The 20885-nt window shown below is 51.1% G+C and overlaps 3 protein-coding genes across 3 annotated transcripts; 1 reads left to right on the forward strand and 2 right to left on the reverse strand.

Annotated features, from left to right (window-relative positions):
• Window positions 1–1114: 1114 nt before the first annotated feature.
• CYP8B1 (cytochrome P450 family 8 subfamily B member 1) lies at window positions 1115–3491 on the reverse strand. Its single transcript, XM_075495496.1, has one exon. It carries the CDS (start codon window positions 2695–2697, stop codon window positions 1165–1167), a length of 1533 nt encoding a protein of 510 aa, XP_075351611.1. The 5' UTR covers window positions 2698–3491; the 3' UTR covers window positions 1115–1164.
• A 743-nt stretch (window positions 3492–4234) lies between these two features.
• Window positions 4235–11854, reverse strand: ACKR2 (atypical chemokine receptor 2). Its single transcript, XM_075492222.1, is given in 5 exon segments — window positions 4235–6456; window positions 8038–8095; window positions 8730–8806; window positions 10262–10304; window positions 10513–11854. Coding segments are annotated over 5 exon segments (1350 nt in total). The 5' UTR covers window positions 10570–11854; the 3' UTR covers window positions 4235–5341.
• Window positions 11855–13738: 1884 nt separating this feature from the next.
• On the forward strand, window positions 13739–19387 carry HIGD1A (HIG1 hypoxia inducible domain family member 1A). The gene is made up of 4 exons (XM_075492231.1): window positions 13739–13794; window positions 15711–15818; window positions 17643–17777; window positions 18613–19387. The coding sequence occupies exons 2-4, from the start codon at window positions 15716–15718 to the stop codon at window positions 18660–18662; spliced, it is 288 nt and encodes a 95-aa protein (XP_075348346.1). The 5' UTR covers window positions 13739–13794; window positions 15711–15715; the 3' UTR covers window positions 18663–19387.
• The last annotated feature ends 1498 nt before the right edge of the window (window positions 19388–20885 follow it).

The following is a 20885-nucleotide window of genomic DNA, read 5'->3' on the forward strand; positions in this document are numbered from 1 at the left end:
ACCTCTGCTCCCTTTGGGGATCTCATCAGATACAAGAAGGGGACTATAGACAAGACAATTTGAAAACTTTGAGGAAATTCTTACAGCTCTGGAGAGGATATTTGTTGTTCTCTGACCTTTCAGGGGTTTACCACAAGCTGATGCCATCCTGCCAATGATAGTTCCTGCGGAAAATAAATCTGTCGGTAAGGAGCTGATAACAAAATAATGTAGTCCCAATGCTGGCGTGCAGCCGGAGGCTCCCAGGTCACTTCACTTATTTGCCAGCTCATCTGGCCTGATCTTTGCTTGCAGACCCACCCGCACACTCGTGCCAGCTGCCGGCACCATGGACATATGGGCCTTCCGACTTACGGTCCTGAATTTAAGGAAATGAATTTCCTTAATTTCAATAGGAAATAGACAATAGGGCAGACTGTGCTGGTCGCGTGCAGGGTGTGCTTTCAGACAAGTGTATGGCCAGCCGCCTATTTACACACAACCAGCCCTTTTTATCCCCTTATCCCTCTATTTTCTTCCCTAATCCCTAAATCCCTCCTTTTCCCCACCTTTGGTTCCTACCCTAAACATCCCACCGTAAGTCCTGTGCAGTCCCAAAATGCTCTTCCCCTGCATGCCATAGGATGTCCCTCCTCCCTTGCAGCAACCTCCCTTAGTCCAGACGGTGGTCTGGAGGGCTGCTCCCAATGACACCTCTTGATGGGTCTCACACCGGGACCCTGGGGCTCCGCTGGGACAGTCCTGGGAGGGACCTGGACAAAATACTTGTTCCTTGGAAGTCCTTAATTTGGGTTCCCACCTGCCAATATGCCCCTGTGCTCCTCTGGGCCTGTGCAGATGGGCTTTTGATGGGCTGATGCCCCCCCGATGGGGCTGGGAGTAGCCTGGCAGGGCTATTTTTTCTGTCTGTGCTCCTTTGTGCTCTGTCTGTGCAGATGAGCTATTATCACATAACCCAACACCACAATAACCGGAGACGCAGAGCAGCAGCACATGTGAAGGAAGTAAAGAGAAAAGCCATTAGAACCATTAAGCAAACAAGGGTTGCTTACACCAAAACACCCAAACCCAGCGTTGGCACCACAGGGATCTGATAACCATGGGATCACACAATTTATTTCACAGATAACACCAGAATAAACAACTCAACAAGGACTTCCCAAATTAAAAGCGTAGCCTGTATCTGAACCGAACATCACGAACAGGCTGCATCGTCCCGAATCCCCAGCGGCTGATGTCTATCGCTGGGATCTCCTCTTCTCTGTTGACCAGCTCCAGGTCATAGTGACTCAGCATCAAGAACGCAAACAGTTTCATTTCAGCAACAGCAAAGAACCGCCCGGGACAGATGGACACTCCTGCCCCCCAAGGCATGTTGAAGTATTTCAGCCTCTTCCCATTTTTGTAGAAATCTTTCTTGGTGCCATCTGGGTTTACGAAGCGGTCGTACTTAAATTCATGAGGCTCAGGGTGAATTTCTGGGTTCATCTGCACAGAGATGTGCGGGAACAGAGCCACCCTGTCTCCTTTGCGGAGAGTGTACTCTCTCCCGCTGCTCGTCTTAAGGCTGGTGTCCTGGAGGACAGCTCTGATCAGCATTGGGGCTGCAACCAGCCTCAGGGTCTCCTCCAGAGCACTGTCGAGAAGAGGAGTCTGGTTTAACATGTCCCTAGTGATGTTAATTGGTGGGCCTCCTGGCTTTGCTTCCTGGCCGTTCTCCCTTGAGACTCTATCTACCTCATCCCTCACAGCCTTCATAGCTTCTGGATGTTTCATTAGATACAAGAGGAGCCAGAAGGACGTTGGGCCTGTATTGCCTTGGGATGCCCAGAGGAGCATAAACCTGAAACGAACCCGCATGTACTCGGGGACACCATTTTGTGCCAGAAGCTGGTCTTGATCGCTTATCCACCCACTGATATTGTCCTTCTGGCAGGTCTTATTCATGGACAACATGCTCCAGAAGAGCCTCTTCAGCCGTTCAGCTTCCATTTTGTCCTTGGGAGGCAACACAGCATAGGCCAGGCGAGGGAAGAGGCGGTCGTACTTCCGAAACTCGTGGAACATCTGGTTGGAGTGGATGCGATCTTGCTCATTAGCTTTCTCCTTGTTATCTGCCCCTTGGCGTGGCTCAGTGCCATACAGAGCCAGGTACCCAGCTCTGAAGACGATGTTGTAGCAGTACTGGAAGAGGTTATCCTCTTGCCACACTCGCTTCTCCTCCCCTGAGCTCAGATTGAAAAGCATCAGCTTCTGAAAGTTCTCCATGGTGGCTTGGGTCATGACAGTGAGTCCATCTCCCATCAGATGCTTCGTGCTCGATGTATGAATTATGCTATGACTGGCTTCAATGGGCTTGTAGCCAAAAACCTGCATGACTAGTTCAGATGCAAAAGTCCTAAAGTCTAGTTTAGATCGTGCTTCCTTCACGATGGCTCCAAAGCAGAAGGGGTCCATCACGAAGGTGAAGTAATAGCCTCCGATCAGCACCGTGAAAATATCCCCGTGTTTTCTCTGCATCCTTTTTAGAAATTCCGAACTGTCCTTTCTGAAATCCAGTATGTAACCCAGCCAGGGAATGGTACCTTTGTCCAGAGGTGGCTCATCGGGTCTCCGTCTCCGAAATGCACCCAGGACGTAGAGCCCACCGAGCAGCGATGCTATCAAGGTACAGAGGAGAATCACCCAGAGCGCCATGAGAGCTCTGTGCCCGTCCAGGAGCTTGGACTAGAGCTAGGTTGGGGCAGGAACGTGCTTTTTATTCCCATTCAGCAGCTGATATGCAGATGCACAGCTGACAACCTCTGTCCCCATTGGCAGCAAGTGTTTGCCTTTCCCCTGTGGGAAGCTCCAGTGTGTACTTCTCCCTCGATGAACAGACAGAGATTTTTAAGGTGGAAGGTACGCTGTAAGCAGGTTGGAGCTACTGGGCTGTGCTGTGTAAGGTGGGTGGGTTTTGGCATGTGCTCTACAGCAGCTTAAGCAAATTCCCTTTTCTAGGCTGCGTGGAGCCCAGCTTTTGAAAAAGAGGGGTCCGAGAATTTCACTCAGTGATTTCTGCCTTTAAGAGCAGGCTGTGGGCACGCGCTGCAGGCTGAAGAAATGAGAGGAAGAGTGGATGTGGGAAATGCTACTGGAAATGAGTTCAGGACCGAGGGAAGGGGGTTACAGCTGAGCTAACTTGGTCTCAAAAGCCAAGAGAAGGAAGGGTCTCCAACATTTTGATGTTCTCCAACGCACAGTGCCCCATAAGTGCTTTGCCAATGAACAGTGCAAGCACTGCTAACCCGTACAAGGGCAAAGCAAAGCAGGTCTGCTTCCCCCGTGGGTGATCAGGGCTTGAATCAGTTGCATTTGCTTTGCACCAGATGAGTCCGGAGTCTGGAAATGGCCAAGCCCACCTCCTGGCTGGAGAGCAGCTGCACCCAGATGGACGCCAGCACTTTCTGCTGTGCCGATGAACGTGCACCCAGTGCTTGGCAGCTGCAAGTCACTCATGTCCCCTCCAGCCAGTGGAGCACCCCCAACCCTCTGCCCTCCTGCTCCCACCCCCGTACCTGGCAGTTTTAACCATTTTCCCTTCTGCTTCCCGATCTCTCCTGCCCCCCACTCTCCGGATGGAGTTCAGGGACGATGCCAAGGACCCCATGGCACTCTGCCTCTGGGTGCTGCCACCCTGACCTACGCAGCCAGTCACCGCAGCCTCTGTCCCAGCCGCTGGTGCTTGGACCTCACAGCACCCTCACGTAGGATAGAGAGTGACGTTATATGGAGAGAGAGTTAAGAAAAAGTATTTAATAAGGCAATAGGACAGACTGCCGTGAGCAGGCACACGCACACAACCAGCCCCTTTTACACCCTCCCCATTTTCCCCACCTTTGCCCTTCCCCTGAGCATCCCATCATAAGTTTTCCACAGTCCCACGAGCCCTCCTCTGTATGGGATCACAATCTTCGTCTTAGTTTTTGCTTCCCAGCTGCTCTCCCCTTCCACGTTCCCTCCCAGTGACCTGACCCCTGGAGTGAAGGCCACATCGTAGCATCAGCTGAATATTTATTCTGGCTTTTTTTTTTTTTTTTTTAAGGAAAGCTTCCAGCCTTACCATTTTGGAAACACGCTGTAGCAATGTTGGCAAGAAAAATAACAGCAGTGAAAACATCTTTGCAGATCAACTGAAAGCCCTTCTTGGTCCAGTAACTTGTCTAGCAATAAAATTAAGGTGATGAGTGTTTTCTCTTAAATTATTAATTTTATTTGTACAATTTGAGGCAACTCCCATGCTCAATAGTTTTCCAGGCTGGAAACGGCCCATTTAACGTTCAAGAGTATTTGAGGTGAATAGTACCTTTAAATAAAGGTCAGCAAACTAATAATCTTGAACTTTAAAGCTACACTGGGTAATAAGGATTGGCTAACAGCTCTCCATGCTCTTCTGTTCAAGTCCATGCTCTCACTCTGTGGTGTTGCAAAGCCAATATTTATGTTAAAGATGGTATCTTTTTTATCTTGTCAAAACGGATCTTTGGGAAGGCAAATACCTCCCTGTTCTGCTGAGCCTATTTTTTTTCTTTTTCTCACTGGTCATTACTGGTTTGAACTTTGTTGCTGATCGAACTGATCTCAGATCAGTTGATGATTGAACTGATCTCTAACCAAGGATCTGTCCCTCAGAAAGACACCATTTCCTGCTCAACAGACCCGAGTGTGGCACAGCTCATCGTAACGGAGAAACCAATCCTTGGTCACACAAGCCAGTTCAAAGGTGCCTAATTCCTCCTGTTGGCTCTCCTGGTAGAGAAAGGGATGAGCCTGGCTGAACACATCTACCTGGCAGATGGCAAAAGCCAGGAGAAGCAAAGCCACCCTCCAAGTTGGGCTTCTGGCCACCTGTGTCTGGCTTGATGGATGAGCGTGGCAAATCCATTCCTCAGCCCGCACCACGAGCTGGAGGGATAATGGGATCGCTCTCCTCCATCAGATCCTTTGGGATCTATGGGGCAGAAGTTCTGCACAAGTTTCAGTTTGCATTTTTAAGGGCACAACATCTAGATAAGCTGCTCCTTCATCCACTAATGCCTCACATACTCCAGACAGGAGCTGGGCTTCTTCCATGAGCATAAACCCAGGGCAATCCTTTTATAATAATTCCAGTTATAACAGAAACAAATCCCATGTGTACTTTTCCAATCCCAACATGGAAAATCCTCATCTCAATGCTGGCACTAGGATGAAATAACCGGTTATGCAGTGCCGTGGGCTCACACTAACTCCATTGCATGGCCAGGACCAGTAAAATACAGCATAGAGGGCATACACGTAATGTAAATAATGTAAATATTTATCATGCATTTGTGATACTCAACATTTCTATCTCAGCTGCATATCTGCTGCAAGACTGGTTTGTCTCTGAGGGCTGGATGTCAAAGAAAGCGCTTCTCCTGAAAATGGCCCAAGGGATCCTCCATAAATATAATCTGAACCGTTTTTTCACAAAAGCATAGAGCAAGGGGTTGAGACAGCAGTGGACAAAGGACAAACTCTCCGTGATCTGCATGGCATAGTCCAATTGCCTACTACTTTCACAGCTCCTGATCACACCGACATCTTGCAGGGAGTGAAGGATGAGGGCAATGTTGTAAGGCAACCAAAGGACAAAGAAGACACCCACCAGGGTAAAGACTAGGCAGAGTGCTCTCCTTGAGCCAGGCATCTGAGACGTGGTGAGGACACACGCTATGCGGGAATAGCAGAATACCATCAAGAGGAAGGGAAAAAGGAAACCCAGGATGTTTTGAATGACCCGAAAGACAACTTTCCAAAATAAGTGTTTCTGGCCGTAATCATGGGCGCACACGATTGTTTTGTTGTGGATTTGCCTTGTGCTGGAGAAGAGACCATCAGGAATGGAGAGAAGTATGGAAAGGACCCACACCACCAACAAGATGAGGATGGACTGCCTCCGTGTCCTGGAGCTGCGAGGGGAGTAAGCGTGAACTATCTGCAGATACATGTCCAGACTCATGCAGCTCACAAAAAAGATACCACTGTAGAAATTCACAGTGTACATGGCATTTAAGACCGGGCACAATATGTCCCAGGTTACCCACTGAGAAATGTACAGAGCCCAAAAAGGAAGGGTTAGGAGCACTAAGAAGTCTGAAACCACCAGGTTCAGTAGATACACCTCGGTCATCTTCTTTTTCTTCTTGATGTACATAATGAGGACAATAAACAGGAGGATATTCCCGGCCAACCCGACCAGGAAGACCACAGAGTAAAAAGATGGCAAGAATACTCTGCTAAAGGAGAGTACCTCTTCTTTTGTGCAGAGGCCATACTGCATGTAACTCTCCTCGTCCAAGTACTCGTACGGGTAGTCGCTCGAATTGGCAGCATCCAGCAAGGCGGCAGCGGTTGTTGTTGCCACCTTTGAAGTTGCGTTTGACAAGTGGCTGCCTAGGAACAAAAGACAAGCTAAGGGGCTCAAAATGTTGTTCCAATCCACTCCAGAAAGACAAACATCACGTCACAGAGGGTTTTCCGCTAGTTCATAGGTTTACATTTCTGCCACCTTCTGATAAGTATTTTGTGTCCTGCACTCCTTGGCCTTTGCCTACGGCATGGGGACAGCTGCCTACACATACATATAAAAAAAAAAATTCTGGTTTCCTTACTCCAACACATTAAAACTCGAAAGTAAATGAACATGGTCTCCTCTGACATAACTCACCACTTCCTCCTGACACCACTGCAAGCTTTTGAGGAAGTTTCTCCTCTAAATTACGGGAAATCCACCACCACACCTCGCTGTGAGCTGTTTTAGATTCACCCGGGGTTGCTACTGAGAAAGTGGCATCTCAGTTCTTGGCGAAGCAGAACCTGCCACCAGCACCTTTGTGTTGGTGGGGCTGCTCCCAGGGATGAAATGCTGAACATCTCACTGGTCCTGGTAGGACACTGACCCCTCTCCGTGCCAACTCTGGGACACAAAGCCATGGATTCTTCTAAAAGATATTAGTAAGTGGAAAATATAGATTCATAGAATCATAGAATGGTTTGGGTTGGAAGGGACCTTAAAGATCACCTAGTTCCAACCCCCCTGCCATGGGCAGGAATACCTTCCACTAGATGAGGTTGCTCAAAGCCTCATCCAAGGTAAGGACATGTAGGCACCAGAATCAACTCCTGAATCAAGGTTCGAGGTAGAGGTTAGATTTAGCTGGAAGGATGTTGCTGGAGTCGATCCTGCGTGAGATGAGGTGTGGGGTGAAACCCTGCTGAGGGAGGAGGGCAAGGGCGGCGGTGTGGTCGGCCACTTCGCAGAACTGCAGGCTGGCGTCAGTGTTTAGACAGCTGCAGCCTCGATTTCAGGAAACGGCAACTGATTTGGAGAGCTGCCTATTTTTCGAGTCTGATTTTCAGAAAAAAAAAAAAACAACCCACACAAGAACACTACAAGGGTTTCATCTTCCAAAAGCCACCCAAAGTGGGCAGTGGCTGTCGCTGAAGAGCGGTGGGAGATGGGATCTGCCTGAGCCACCCCCCAGCAGTACCGTGAAGGTTTATGTGGGTTCTAAAAATCAAGACTAATCTCCAGGCTCTGACAGCAAACCAGGGCTGTCACAGGTCAAAACAGCACAAGTACTCCTCCACCCCTAAAACACACCAGTTTTCAGCCATGGCCAAAGCTTCCCACCATTCCCCCGGGACTCTTTTTTCCAGCAATGCCAAACCAGGCATGGTTGTGTAGTTCCCTGCTTCAGCCACTCCTGCCTTGCTCTCCTCAAGGACCTGTTTCTGCCATTGCCCGAGAGACCTGCAATGAAGCTGTTGGTCCCTGGTTGTGCTACACATCCCAAGAAGGACATACCCCACGGTGGCTCTGCACCTTCTAGGGACAGCTCTGACCCCACGAACACCCTGGGGAAGGGGAGCCCCTCCACCCCAAGCAGGTTAAGCAAAGCACCCAAGGCATGGAGTGGGGTGCTGAGGGTGCCTGTGGGTGTGCAGCCGTGAGGGGTGAAGCTGTGGAAATACCTGTCGTGGTCCCATGTCTAAAATTGCTTAAATACCCATCCCAGGCAATTCCAGGTGGCTGAAAAGAAAAGAAAAGAAAATTTGGGTTGGGCTGGGTTGAAATGTTTTCTTGCTGTCTCGCAGTTCTTCGGTGAGTGCCGCAGGGCACTTCAGACAGAGCAGCCGTGGAGAGCAGACATCTGCCACGGGAGAGTGCCAGAAAAAGACTTTTCTGGGAATGAGCTTTTTTTTTTTTTCTGTTTCATATTTTGGAGGAAGTTCATCCTTAGCCATATGCAGTTCTGACTATACGCCTTTGAGAGGAAACCAAAGCTGCCCACCCTTCTGATCGCAGCAACACCCAGCGAGACTCGTAAACACCTTCCCCCCCGACACACACCCTCTGCACCCATGTCAGGACAAGCCATCCCCAAAATTTCCATTTCTGGGTCTCTTCCAGCCCACCGAGATGCCTTTTCTCCCTCTGTCACGTCTTACCCCCTCCATATCACGCTGGCACCAACATTCACATCCCCATTCCATAGCTCATAGCAGAGAACTGACGAATCCAATGCGGGCTGAGCTCGGAAATTAATCCCAAGCCCACTGGAGCACCAGCACTTACGAGTTGGCTAACTTTCAAGAAGAAAGATAACCTCTCCCGGTTTCTCGTGCAGCTTTGTCTACAAGCAAGAAGCAGAAAATGCACTTACAGGAGCTTCTTCTCCACTACGGGCAGCTTCCATTCTGCTGGAGGCTTGAATCAGGCTTCTAGGAACCTCTTTTATTTACGTAAGAGCATGGGCAGGAAATGTGAGCTCCGTGTGACCTCCTTGGTTTTGTTTTGCTTTTCCTGGTGTTGATCAGTGGGTGACAACACTGGAGGAATCATCCCCGTGCTGTGTCCAAGCACGTGTCCCTCTACAACATCTACAACTGGTGCCTGCCCCCAGAGTTGGGCTTTGCCACCTGACATACCCAGCAGGACCACCGTGCCTCCTGCCACGGGTGCTGTGGGGACCCAGCACCCCTCCTTGAGAAATACAACCTACTCTTGTATAGCTCCTCAGGCACCATGCTAGGGATGACCAGAGCCACTGGGATGAAGGACCCACGGCAGCACAACGTGAAGATTGCTGGTGGATCCCATCCACCCTGGCATGCTACAGGCTGGGTGGTGAGACCACCCACAAATTAGTCTGAAGTAGGTTTTTCTGGGATGTGCTAGACCAGGGTCACCCAGACAGGCACATGGACCGGACGCTTGCTTAAACATAACCAGTTCTTTTTGCCCTTCTTCCCTCCATTTTTCCATGCATGCTTTTCCCCCGTCCATCTTGATCCTTCCCTTTTCTCTAGCCCATCTCCTCCCAAACAAGAAATCTGTCCCTCTGTCGTGGTTTAGCCCTACTTGGCAATTAAGCCCCACCCAGCCGCTCGCTCACTCCCCCCCAGTGGGATGGGGGAGAGAATCAGAAGAGTAAAAGTGAGAAAACTCGTGGGTTGGGATAAAGACAGTTTAATCGGGAAAGCAAAAGCCACACACCCAGGCAAAGCAAAGCAAGGAATTCATTCACTGCTTCCCATGGGCAGGCAGGTGTTCAGCCATCTCCAGGAAAGCAGGGCTCCATCACTTGTAATGGTTACTTGGGAAGACAAACACCATCACTCTGAACGTCCTCCCTTCCTTCTTCTTCCCCAGCTTTATATACTGAGCATGAGGCCATATGGTATGGAATAGCCCTTTGGCCAGTTGGGGTCAGCTGTCCCAGCCCTGTCCCCTCCCAGCTCCTTGTGCACATGGCAGAGCATGGGAAGCTGAAAAATCCTTGATTTAGAATAAGCACTACTCAGCAACAACTAAAACATCCCTGTGTTATCAACACTGTTTCCAGCACAAATCCAACACATAGCCCCACACTAGCTACTATAAAGAAAATTAACTCTATCCCAGCCAAAACAAGCACACCCTAATTCCTTCTTCCCTGTTGATCCCGGGTTTGCACCTTCCCAACCCCAGATTTGGCAACAAGCTCCCTCTTGTTATTTTGTTTTCTAAAAGCTTTAATTAGTGGCAACATCTGCTGTTGCCTGAGAGATGGATATTGAGATGATGTCCACCCTGCCCAGCTCCCCCAGGCAGGACTGGACCTGCTTGGTCTCTGCACTGAGAGGCTCCCGGGGCTGAGACCCTGGCGTAGAAATCTGCATTTTTTCCAGTAAATCTGAATAAGCCACGTGCTACTTGGATGCTGCAGGATCCTCATCCCCTGCAAGAACAGAAACGACTACCGGTGGGGACACGGCCGCGGCGGTGGGGACAATCACAAGTCTTTGCAGGCAGAGGCGAAGCTTTGCAAGTGGTACTGGAATAAAGAGCTTATCGCCGTGGTTGAACGTGCAAACAGAGATCAGCCACGGCAGAGGTGTGCCAGGCTCCTGGCACTGCCACAGGGACGTTTTGGGGACAGTTTCATGGCACGACCCTTCGTTGGCCTGTCAAAGGTGTCTCTGATAAAGTGGTTTATTGGAGAGGTTTTAGAGCATCACCATCAGCGAGTTGTCACCCTCCGGCTCGTTTCCCTCGCCTCACCACCAAACGGGGCCGTGGGGAACACCCCGACCGTGCCGAGGCCATCCCCCGTACCAACCCCGGTTGTGCTTTATAAACCCCAAACTGCCCTGCTAAAAACGGGAGAACAGAGCAGCAGTGATGGCCACAGCTCCGCATCCAACCTGCCCCGTGGCAGGTGGATCCACAGAGAAAAATATGTTATTTTTACCCATTTCCATGTTCGCCACCATCAGCTGGTCTACACTTGTGCTTGCATTTAACAGATATCCTATAATAAATATATATGGGTAACATACACATTAGGAGAGAGCAAGAAGCCGCTCGCAAAGCCGAGGCACCAGACACACACACACACACGGGGACGCTACAGGTGACAGCAGTTTCATTAGCCCAGCAATTAAAATGAAATAAGTTTTTGTTTTTAATTGAGTTTCTCCCCTGAAGCACATATCGCGCAGAGCCGCAGGGAATTAAATGTGCCTCTGAGAGCCACTGGAGAAAGTAGCCTTCACTGTAATGGATTACAAGATTTTAACTCAATTCAGGAGCTGGTAATTGCATAGATTTTTTTTTTTTTTCCCTTTCAGACTCTGCAGAGCCCTAATGGCTTTGGCAATTAAAGTAACCAGATTACCCGTAATGGGAAGCACCTTTAGAGGGGTACAGCGGTACTAACAAACGGGTATCTGCGCCACTTTCTTTTATGCTGCCGAAAATGCCGCGTGTCAGCTGCGGAGTGGCCCCATGGGGAGATGGGGAGTCACAAATGCCACACTGGAGAGCTGCAAAACCGGGCAGGGGTTTTGGAGCAAAAGGACTTTTTTTTTGCGCTTTCACCCTCAAGAGCTGCTCCCGGTTTAGGGGAGGGTTTGAGGCATCTTCAGGATCCCAAGGGATTTTTCCTCCTGCTCCAGAGTTCAGTTCAGTTAAAGTCGGGAGCAATTTCTAGGTTGTCTTTGGGCTTCAAAATCCACTGGCCGGCAGACAGCGGGGGCAGCGCGAGCTCTGCTTGAAAGCTGAAATTCAGGAAAAAATACTCAATAAGTCAATTCACTGGCAGGAAAAAGAAAATTAGACCGAGGGAAAGCCAGGCTCGGTCTTTGCCCTCTGCTAAAGAGCTTCAAAGCGCGGGTTTACGCTGACACGAGAAGCTTTTGAAGCGAAACCCCGCCAAGCCACAGACAAAGCTGCAGCCCTGTCCTGGTGTCAGCTGGGATAGAGTTAGTTTTCTTCCTAGTAGCTGGTACAGTGCTGGGTTTTGGATTTTAGTATGAGAATAATGTGATAACACACTGATGTTCTGGCTGTTGCTAAGCGGTGTTTACATTGGTCAAGGGCTTTTCAGCTTCCCCTGCTCTGCCGGGTGCATGGGAAGTTGGGAGGGGGCACAGCCAGGACAGTTGATCCAAACTGCCCAAAGGGCTATTCCATACCATAGGGCGTCATGCCCAGTATATAAACTGGGGGAGTTGGCCGGGGGGTAGCGGTCGCTGCCCGGGGACTGGCTGGGCGTCGCTGGGCGGGTGGTGAGCGGTTGTATCACTTTTTTCACTTCCCTTGGGTTCCGTTCCTCTCTCTCTCTCGTTGTTTTCCTTCTCATTACAATTCATCATTATGATTACTATTATTTTGTTCCAATTATTAAACTGTTCTTATCTCAACCCACGAGTGTTCTTACTTTTGCTCTTCCAATTCTCTCCCCCATCCCACCGGGGGGGAGTGAGCGAGCGGCTGGGTGGGCGTTAGTCGCCGGCTGGGGCTAAACCACGACAAGCCTGCTTTCCCGTCCTCAAAACGGCGGCCCGAACACCCGGCTTTTGGGGGACACAAGTCACCACGGCCCACCCAAACTCGCTGTGTTTTGCCACCCCGAGTTGCTCCTGCCCAGCCGCGCTCGGGGCACGGGCAAACGCGCTCAGGTTCGGGCAGGGCGGTGCCGAGCTGCCCGTTCCGCAGGGTCCAGGGGCGGGCAGGGGCTGCGGGCAGGAGGTGCGGGCAGGGGATGCAGGCAGGAGGTGCGGGCAGGGGGTGCGGGAAGGGGCTGTGGGCAGGAGGTGCGGGCAGGGGGTGCGGGAAGGGGCTGCGGGCAGGGGGTGCGGGCAGAAGGTGCAGGCAGGGGCTGCGGGGAGGAGGTGCGGGCAGGAGGTGCGGGCAGGAGGAGTGGGCGGGGGTGCGGGCAGGAGGTGCGGGCAGGGGCTGCGGGCATGGGATGCAGACAGGAGGTGCGGGCAGGGGCTGCTGGAACGGGGTGCGGGCAGGGGGTGCGGGCAGGGGCTGCGGGCAGAAGGTGTAGGCAGGGGCTGCGGGGAGGAGGTGCGGGCAGGAAGAGTGGGCGGGGGTGCGGGCAGGGGGTGCGGGCAGGGGGTGCGGGCAGAAGGTGTAGGCAGGGGCTGCGGGTAGGAGGTGCGGGCAGGAGGAGTGGGCGGGGGTGCGGGCAGGGGCTGCGGGCAGAAGGTGTAGGCAGGGGCTGCGGGGAGGAGGTGCGGGCAGGAAGAGTGGGCGGGGGTGCGGGCAGGGGGTGCGGGCAGGGGGTGCGGGCAGAAGGTGTAGGCAGGGGCTGCGGGTAGGAGGTGCGGGCAGGAGGAGTGGGCGGGGGTGCGGGCAGGGGCTGCGGGCAGAAGGTGTAGGCAGGGGCTGCGGGGAGGAGGTGCGGGCAGGAAGAGTGGGCGGGGGTGCGGGCAGGGGGTGCGGGCAGGGGGTGCGGGCAGAAGGTGTAGGCAGGGGCTGCGGGTAGGAGGTGCGGGCAGGAGGAGTGGGCGGGGGTGCGGGCAGGGGCTGCGGGCAGAAGGTGTAGGCAGGGGCTGCGGGGAGGAGGTGCGGGCAGGGGGTGCGGGCAGGAGCCCCGCCCCACAGCGCCCCCTAGCGGCGGGGCGGACGCCGCCGTCATCGCCTCACCCCGTGACTCCGCGCCCACCGCAATGCGGAGAGCTGCCCCCCCCCCCCCCCCGCCCCTCCGGGCCCCGCGGTGACGTCACGGCCTGCCCCGCCTCCCTTCCCGTATAAGGACACGGCGTCAGCGGCCGCGCTCTGGATTGGCCGGCGCAGGGCGGGGTGCCGCGCGCGGCGCTGGGAGCTGTGGTTCTCCGGCCGGCGGGGGCCGAGGGCGGAGGGGGCGGGGCGAAGCCGGCGCATAAGAGCCGGGGGGCGGGGCCAGGCGCGGCAGACGCCGGCCGGTATCGGGATCGGTGCGGGGCAGCGGCGTGGTGAGGGCCGGGGCCTCCGGGGAGGGTGGGCGTGGGGGACCCGGGGGGTGGGGGGAGCGGGGCCGCGGGGAAGTGGGGAGCAAGCCGGGGCGCGGGGAAGCTGTGGGGGGATGGCACCTGGGGCAGATCTAGGGGTAGATTTAGGGGCAGAGGCCTTGTGTGGGTGGAGGCGCCTGGGCCTGGAGTAGGGCAGAAGCCCGGTGAGGGGACCTGCGGCCGGGGTAGGGCAGGGCTCCCGTATGGGTCTGGGTGGGGGAAAGGCAGCCTGGTGGTGCTCAGGGGCCGCCCCCTTGCCAGGAGGAGCGCTGGGACCTGTCACTTTCCCCCTCGTCTTCTTCCACGCGTGTCAGGGCTGTCCCCCGTGGGTGGCCGCGCAGGTGCCCCGCGCTTTCCTGTGTCGGCAAGGTCAGGGCAGCCGGGACACGTGTTTCACCCGGCTTCCTCTGCCCCGTGCCCACCCCGGCCTCTGAGCTGAAGGTCGCGGAAACCTCTTACTCTGGGCAAATTTCTTCACTTCTCGATATCCTTTCCTGGTGTAAATCTCACCTCTGGCCGTCTGCACCTCTGCTGAGTGACGGGCGCTCTCGTGTTTCCTTCTCCGTGTGAGTCGGGCTGAAACGTAACTTACATTTAGCAAATAAGGGCAGTTGTAGCAGGCGCAGGGAGACCAAATCCTTTGGCCTGCAGAGGAAATGGTTTGCGCGGTTCGTTTAAAAACCAGTCAGCCTGCTGAAATGGATGTGCACAAAATGCTGCGTAACCAGGGAATGCAGCCACGTTGGAAATGTGTCTTTTTGCATGCGTTTACTAGCCCGTGCTTAAATTAAATTTGTGTTGGCTTGTTTCAAGAGCTTGGAGTACTTCCATGTGAGGCCGAGCTGTATTTTGCTGCTGAGCGTACTGATGGGAAAACTGGAACAATACCGGTAGAGATTTTTCTAGCAGAGACCTTTGTGATGTTGCGGAGCTAACTGTGCTAGCAGAAATAGTCACTAAGTGAAGAACGATGCTTATGCCGGGCAGTGAAGAAGGACCGGGTCTTGGTGTAATCTGTGACGGGGAGAGCACAACAAGCTGGCAAGTTTTGGTGGATGGTCTCAGTGGCTGGGTGATGATGGCTCAGTGAGTAGAGCCCTTCTCGCTGCTGCTGCTGCTTTTTTTTTTTTTTTATTCCTTGGAGGCAGGTGAGAAATCGCCTGTGCTGCAGTGGAAACTCTGCTCGTCTTCCTGATGCGTCCCCACGTGAGTCTGTGCCTATCAAGGGCTTCAAGACTCACTCCGGCTCCTCAGCAGCTGCCATTTTACACTCTTGTGTTCTCCAGCAAGGAGTTTGAAACTCTGTTGAAGTGGTGAACGAGGTGGGATAGGCCGTAGTAGTGACTGATGAGCTGCCAGGTAGGGCTGACCTTCCGCAGCAGCTCACGCTTTCCACCCCGAGTGCTTCGGTTGCTGTTCTTGGCAGGGAGTGACAGAGGAGGAATGAACTTTTCTGAGGTCAGAGCTGCTATTAAGGAATAGCCTGTGAAAGCAAAGCAGTGTGGTGGAGGATGGAAGTCCTAAAAGGAAACACAGTGACCAAAGCTTTCAGTGGCTTCTCGCTGCCTGTGAGCACGTGGGGGGCTGCTGGGATCTAGTGGTTTGAAAAGGGATGGCAGAAATTTGTCCATTTGCTACTTTATTTTTCTTTTTTTTTTTTTTCCCCCCTCCTGTCCTTACCTGTTCTAGTATGGAACAATCTTGCTTCCCAAGACTTCTCTTGAATTAAATCACCTGTGTATGGCTCATCAGCCTGAGCCTAGCTCCTATGCTTGTAACGGACTGCTTGGACATTCGTGACTGGTGGAATACGCAAGGGATTTTCTTTTTCTCTTAACTTGGTTTTCTAAAACCTGAAGAGAGACTCTTTGTCTTTGCAGCCACCATGTCATCCGGTCAGGAATCCGTTTTCTCTGAGTATGAGACTGACACCAGCCAGACATCAAAGCTGTTAAGAAAATTTAAAGAGACGCCATTTGTACCCATCGGTAAGTTTAAAGATGAAGAAATATGGTTACATAGATCTTTCTCTTCATGGGCAATCAATATGGTAAACACTGGCACTGTTCACCTCTTCCCGGTGAACAGGAAATTACTTTGAAATCACTTCACATTTACTTCCTCATGTAGGTGTTCTGTGTGGTGACAGCAGTACTCCTTCTGCCCAGAATGGTATTTGTTCTGCAAGAAACAGGGAAATTAATGACGCCTGTTATCTTCAATAGAAACCCAGAACCTACGATTACAAAAAAACCCAAAACCAACAAACCCTGAAAGACTTTGGGGTTTAGGTGAGCTTAAAAACCATGTTTAGGTGATCCTGTTAGGTGGCAAGGCGTGTGTTTTGCAGCCGGTCCGGAATGCGGTTGCTGGGAACGATGTGATCACTACGAAGTGACTTTCAAGCTAACAAAATACAAAACAGAAGTCTCTAAAGTACGGTCCGCCTGCTAAACGTTTCACCCTTCTCTGCTGCCATCCCTTAGTTTAAAATGCATTTTCTTAGTGGGTTTTGTCATGCCCAAGCTTGAGGACGTTGTTAAAGTTCTCAGCCTTTCCACCGAGACCCGGAAAAAGCCTCTGAGGGGGGAGAGGATCAGTTGCGTTCACCCTGAGAGCTTTCCTCTGATCAGGAACTGCCTCTGACACGAGACACGTTTTGATTTCCAGCCACCTTAAATGGAGAGCAGTCGGGTCACTTGGGGTGAACTGTTCCAAGCATTTGCCAACAGATGTCCATCACTGGTTTCTCTGGTCACAGGATTTTGCTCTCCAGCTCACTAGAGTGTACTATGAACTCCGCGAGTTTGGGTTCTCCCAAGCAGATTAGCAGAACTTACCTTTGGTCTGTTGAAGGACTGAAAGTGAACTCCAGCCCTGTGAAAGAGACCTTGTTGAACCCCTCTCCCCACAGCACGGGACAAGTAACATACAACTTGTCCTGTCCCAGTGAAAGCCGGCCAAATGTGACAACACCCAAAATAACAATCTCAGCAAGCCGGTGGGTACGTCAGGGTGCATCCACACGCTGAGTGTCCCAGCTGCAGCCGAGAGGTGTTCTTGGGGTGTGAGCTTCCTTCCAGGAAAGAGGGTGCAAGCAGCACATGTGCTTTCTGAAAAATATCCAAGAAGCTCTGACACCTTAGAATCACAGAATCATTTAGGTTGGAAAAGAGCTTTAAGATCATCAAGTCCAACCATTAACCTAACACTGCCAAGCCCACCACTAAACCATGTCCCTGAGCACCACACCTACACATCTTTTAAATACCTCCAGGGATGGTGACTCCACCACTTCCCTGGGCAGCCTGTTCCAATGCTTGACAACCCTTTCGGTGAATAAATTTTTCCCAATACCCAATCTAAACCTCCCCTGGCACAACTTGAGGCCATTTCCTCTTGTCCCATGGCTTGTTACTTGGGAGAAGAGACTGACACTCACCTCGCTATGACCTCTTTTCAGGTAGCTGTAGAGAGCATTAAGGTCTCCCCTCAGCCTCCTTTTCTCCAGGCTAAACAGCCCCAGGTCCCTCAGCCGCTCCTCATCAGACTTGTGCTCTAGACCCTTGAGTTGCTGCTGTTGCATTTTAACACTAGTGGAACTCTCTTGCTGTTCTCTGTGCTGACTTGTGCATTGAATGAGATGGCACTCGAGTGAAAACAGTAGACGGGCCAGGACTTGCCATCTACACAAAACCAGAGTGATTAGATTAAAACATGATTATTCCCAAGACATCTTGCTTAGTTGGGTCACTTCACACCTCTCGATGACTTGGATCTCGACTGACAAGAATGCTTTCCTTGCCTTGTAGGGATGGCTGGCTTCGCCATGGTGGTTGGCTACGGGCTGTACAGACTGAAGCACAGAGGTGACATGAAAATGTCGCTTCACCTGATTCACATGCGCGTGGCAGCCCAGGGCTTCGTCGTGGGAGCGATAACGTGTGGTACGTACCGAACGGGAGGCTGTCCTCGGCACTGGCAAACCACGGAGAACCTCTCGCATCTTTTCTAGTGGATAATAACAGCGTGCATGAAATATCCTTGGGGCGGAAGTGTTCAGACCATTGTATGTGAGGATGTTCATGCTCCTTACTGGTGTTTGCTCAGCCTTTCTAGAGTAACGTGATGTTTTAAGTACACGCATTTAATATTAAACTGCACTAACTTTGAGAGTAGAAGTTTTTGACTACTTTTAGATGTGGGAAGTGTGTGAGGTTCTGCAGATGTTGAAATTAGACGCAAAGAAAAATAAAAACAACTATCTGACATTAATATTTTCCCTCGTAAATATGTTGCTGTTTCTGAATGTAATGCATTGAAAAATCAGCTTGTGTAGACTGTGGTATTATATATTTTTTTTATATATATATATTTTCAGGACTGGAATTGTGTCCCTGAATGTACTGAATGATTTGTATATCCCAGGTCTCCTCTAAGTATTGCAGCTGTGTATGTGTGTAAATGTATATCCCAGGAAACACCGTTTGTCTATACTGTATTCCTGAAAGGTGTAACAGAAAAGCTTGACTTCGGCTGCAAAGCAAACTAGAATTGGCCAGGGATCTATATTTTCATATACAGTATATTTTCCAATCCATTTTCTCTGTATATGGAGAATATTGTAGTGTTCACCACCGCTATTAAAAAAAAAAAAAAAGAGACAGCAGAAGAGGAAGGGAAAATCTGTTGCTCAGAATATAACTTATCGTTCAGATTTTGAAACCCATTATTTCCTATTTAACCCAGCTTTCTAATTGTGCTTGTATTTCTGCCTTGTAGGTGTGCTGTATTCAATGCTTCGGGAGTATGTGATGAAGCCCAAGGAGTAATGGAAAGATGACTGAAATCTCTCTCCTGGTGGTGGCCTGTGTACTGCAGCTACAAACCTCATATCGAGGGGTTCTTGAGGAAAAAAATAATACATGGTATTAGAGAATTGCCCTGTATCTATTTTGTGTATGGTACACTGTCTTGAAGCTGGCAGCCTAAATGATTGCGCACTGGGGTATCAGGGTCTGGTTCTTTCTGATTGACACTACCATATCCCAGTTCTTAGGGGATATAGTAGAGTACAATCCCTTTATCTTCCCCTCAACTGTCAACTCAGTCCTAAAATTGGTGACTTCTTTTTGCTGCCGTTGCCCAAAATGACAAAGTCTGAACTAGCTTCCGTTAGGCCTCAGGCAGAACGTGGGGGCCACGTCTGTAAGATAGTGTCATGAATGCTTTGCTGTCATTTTCTATCCTGTATATTTGTCAGCCTCCAGCTTTGTAATTTAGAAGCTTCCAGTAGCACTAAATGACTCCTAAAATATTGAGAGAGATATTAACATCTTTTTTTTTTTTTTATTTAAGGCATGAGATAAGTATTTGGTATGGCGCGGCTATTTAAATGTTATATTTATTCATTGTTAAAGAAGACACAGGCTCCCTATTTTTACTATAGATTTTCAGATTCTTGGATTACTATATTTTGTAACTTTATTTACAGTCTTCTTCTGAATACCATTTAAATTTAACGTTTAAAATACATACTGTGAAAACTAAACCTTGATTTGGTGTTCTAATGCTTTTTGTTCAAGTATGCGATCTAGCTCTGAAGGAAGTGCCTAGACCTTTCTCCTGGGGCAGGGACAGGCAGCAGACCTGCCTGCAAAAGATGTCCCCAGGTGGAGGACCTCCTGCCGCAGGTGGCCGGGCGGCCGGAGGTGGCGAGAAGGCTGCGAAGGTCAGGGAGGCCGAGAAGGAGTTAGATAGCTGGTTCCAAGTGCAGTCTGCAGTGGGCCCACAACCAAACAGCCAAAAACACCCCCACTGGCACACAGAGAAGGGAGGGGCAGCAATAATGCAGAAGAATGGAAGCTTGGAACGACAGGGACCAGCAGGAGGAAGAGACTTCCCCCTGAAGGCTGAGGTGCCCTTGCAGAACCGCTTCACCGCTCTGCGGATTTGTCGTGGTTTAACCCCAGCCAGCAGCTAAGGCCCACACAGCTGCTCGCTCACTCCCCCATGGTGGGATGGGGGAGAGAATCGGAAGGGTAAAAGTGAGAAAACTCGTGGGTTGAGATAAGACAGTTTAACAGGTAAAGCAAAAGCTGCGCATGCAAGCAAAGCAAAACCAAGGAATTCATTCACTGCTTCCCATGGGCAGGCAGGTGTTCAGCCATCTCCAGGAAAGCAGGGCTCCATCACGCCTAACGGTGACTTGGGCAGACAAACGCCATCACTCTGAATGTCCCCCCTTCCTTCTTCTTCCCCAGCTTTATATACTGAGCATGACATCATATGGTATGGAATAGCCCTTTGGTCAGTTGGGGTCAGCTGTCCCAGCTGTGTCCCCTCCCAACTCCTTGTGCACCCCCAGCCTACTCGCTGGTGGGGTGGGGTGAGAAGCAGAAAAGACCCTGACTCCGTGTAAGCACTGCTCAGCAGTAACTAAAACATCCCTGTATTATCAATCAATGCTGTTCTCAGCACAAATCCAAAACATAGCCCCATATTAGCTACTGTGAAGAAAATTAACTCTATCCCAGAAAAAAACACTACAAGACTGAAGAGGAAAGATCCGTCACACCGGGAGAGACGCTGGAGCTGAGTGAGGCAGCCCGATCTGCCCCTCGTATAACAACCAGCACAACTAAGAAAAGGTGACGGGCGATAGTCTTAGGAGACTCTCTCCTGAGAGGTACGGGGGCACCCATTTGCCGACCTGACACACTCTAGAGGGGTGTGCTGCTTACCGGGGCTCGTATCGGGGTTGTCACCAAGAGACCACCAAGCCTCACACAGTCCACTGACTATTATACGCTGCTGCTGTCATTTGACATGGGAACTAGTGATACAGCCAGGAGCAGCCTGAGGAATACCAAGAAGGATTACAGAGCCCTGGGAATGGCAGTAAGGGACTCTGGAGCGCAGGTAGTTTTTTCATCAGTCCTCCCGGTCAAAGGGAAGGGGTTTGAAAGGGCCAGTGAAATCTGGCAAATCGACAAATGCTTACAGGACTGGTGCCACAGCCAGGGATTTGGCTACTTAGACCATGGGACTCACTT

Source organism: Mycteria americana, chromosome 2 (genome assembly GCF_035582795.1).
Source record: "Mycteria americana isolate JAX WOST 10 ecotype Jacksonville Zoo and Gardens chromosome 2, USCA_MyAme_1.0, whole genome shotgun sequence".
Classification (NCBI taxonomy): domain Eukaryota; kingdom Metazoa; phylum Chordata; class Aves; order Ciconiiformes; family Ciconiidae; genus Mycteria; species Mycteria americana.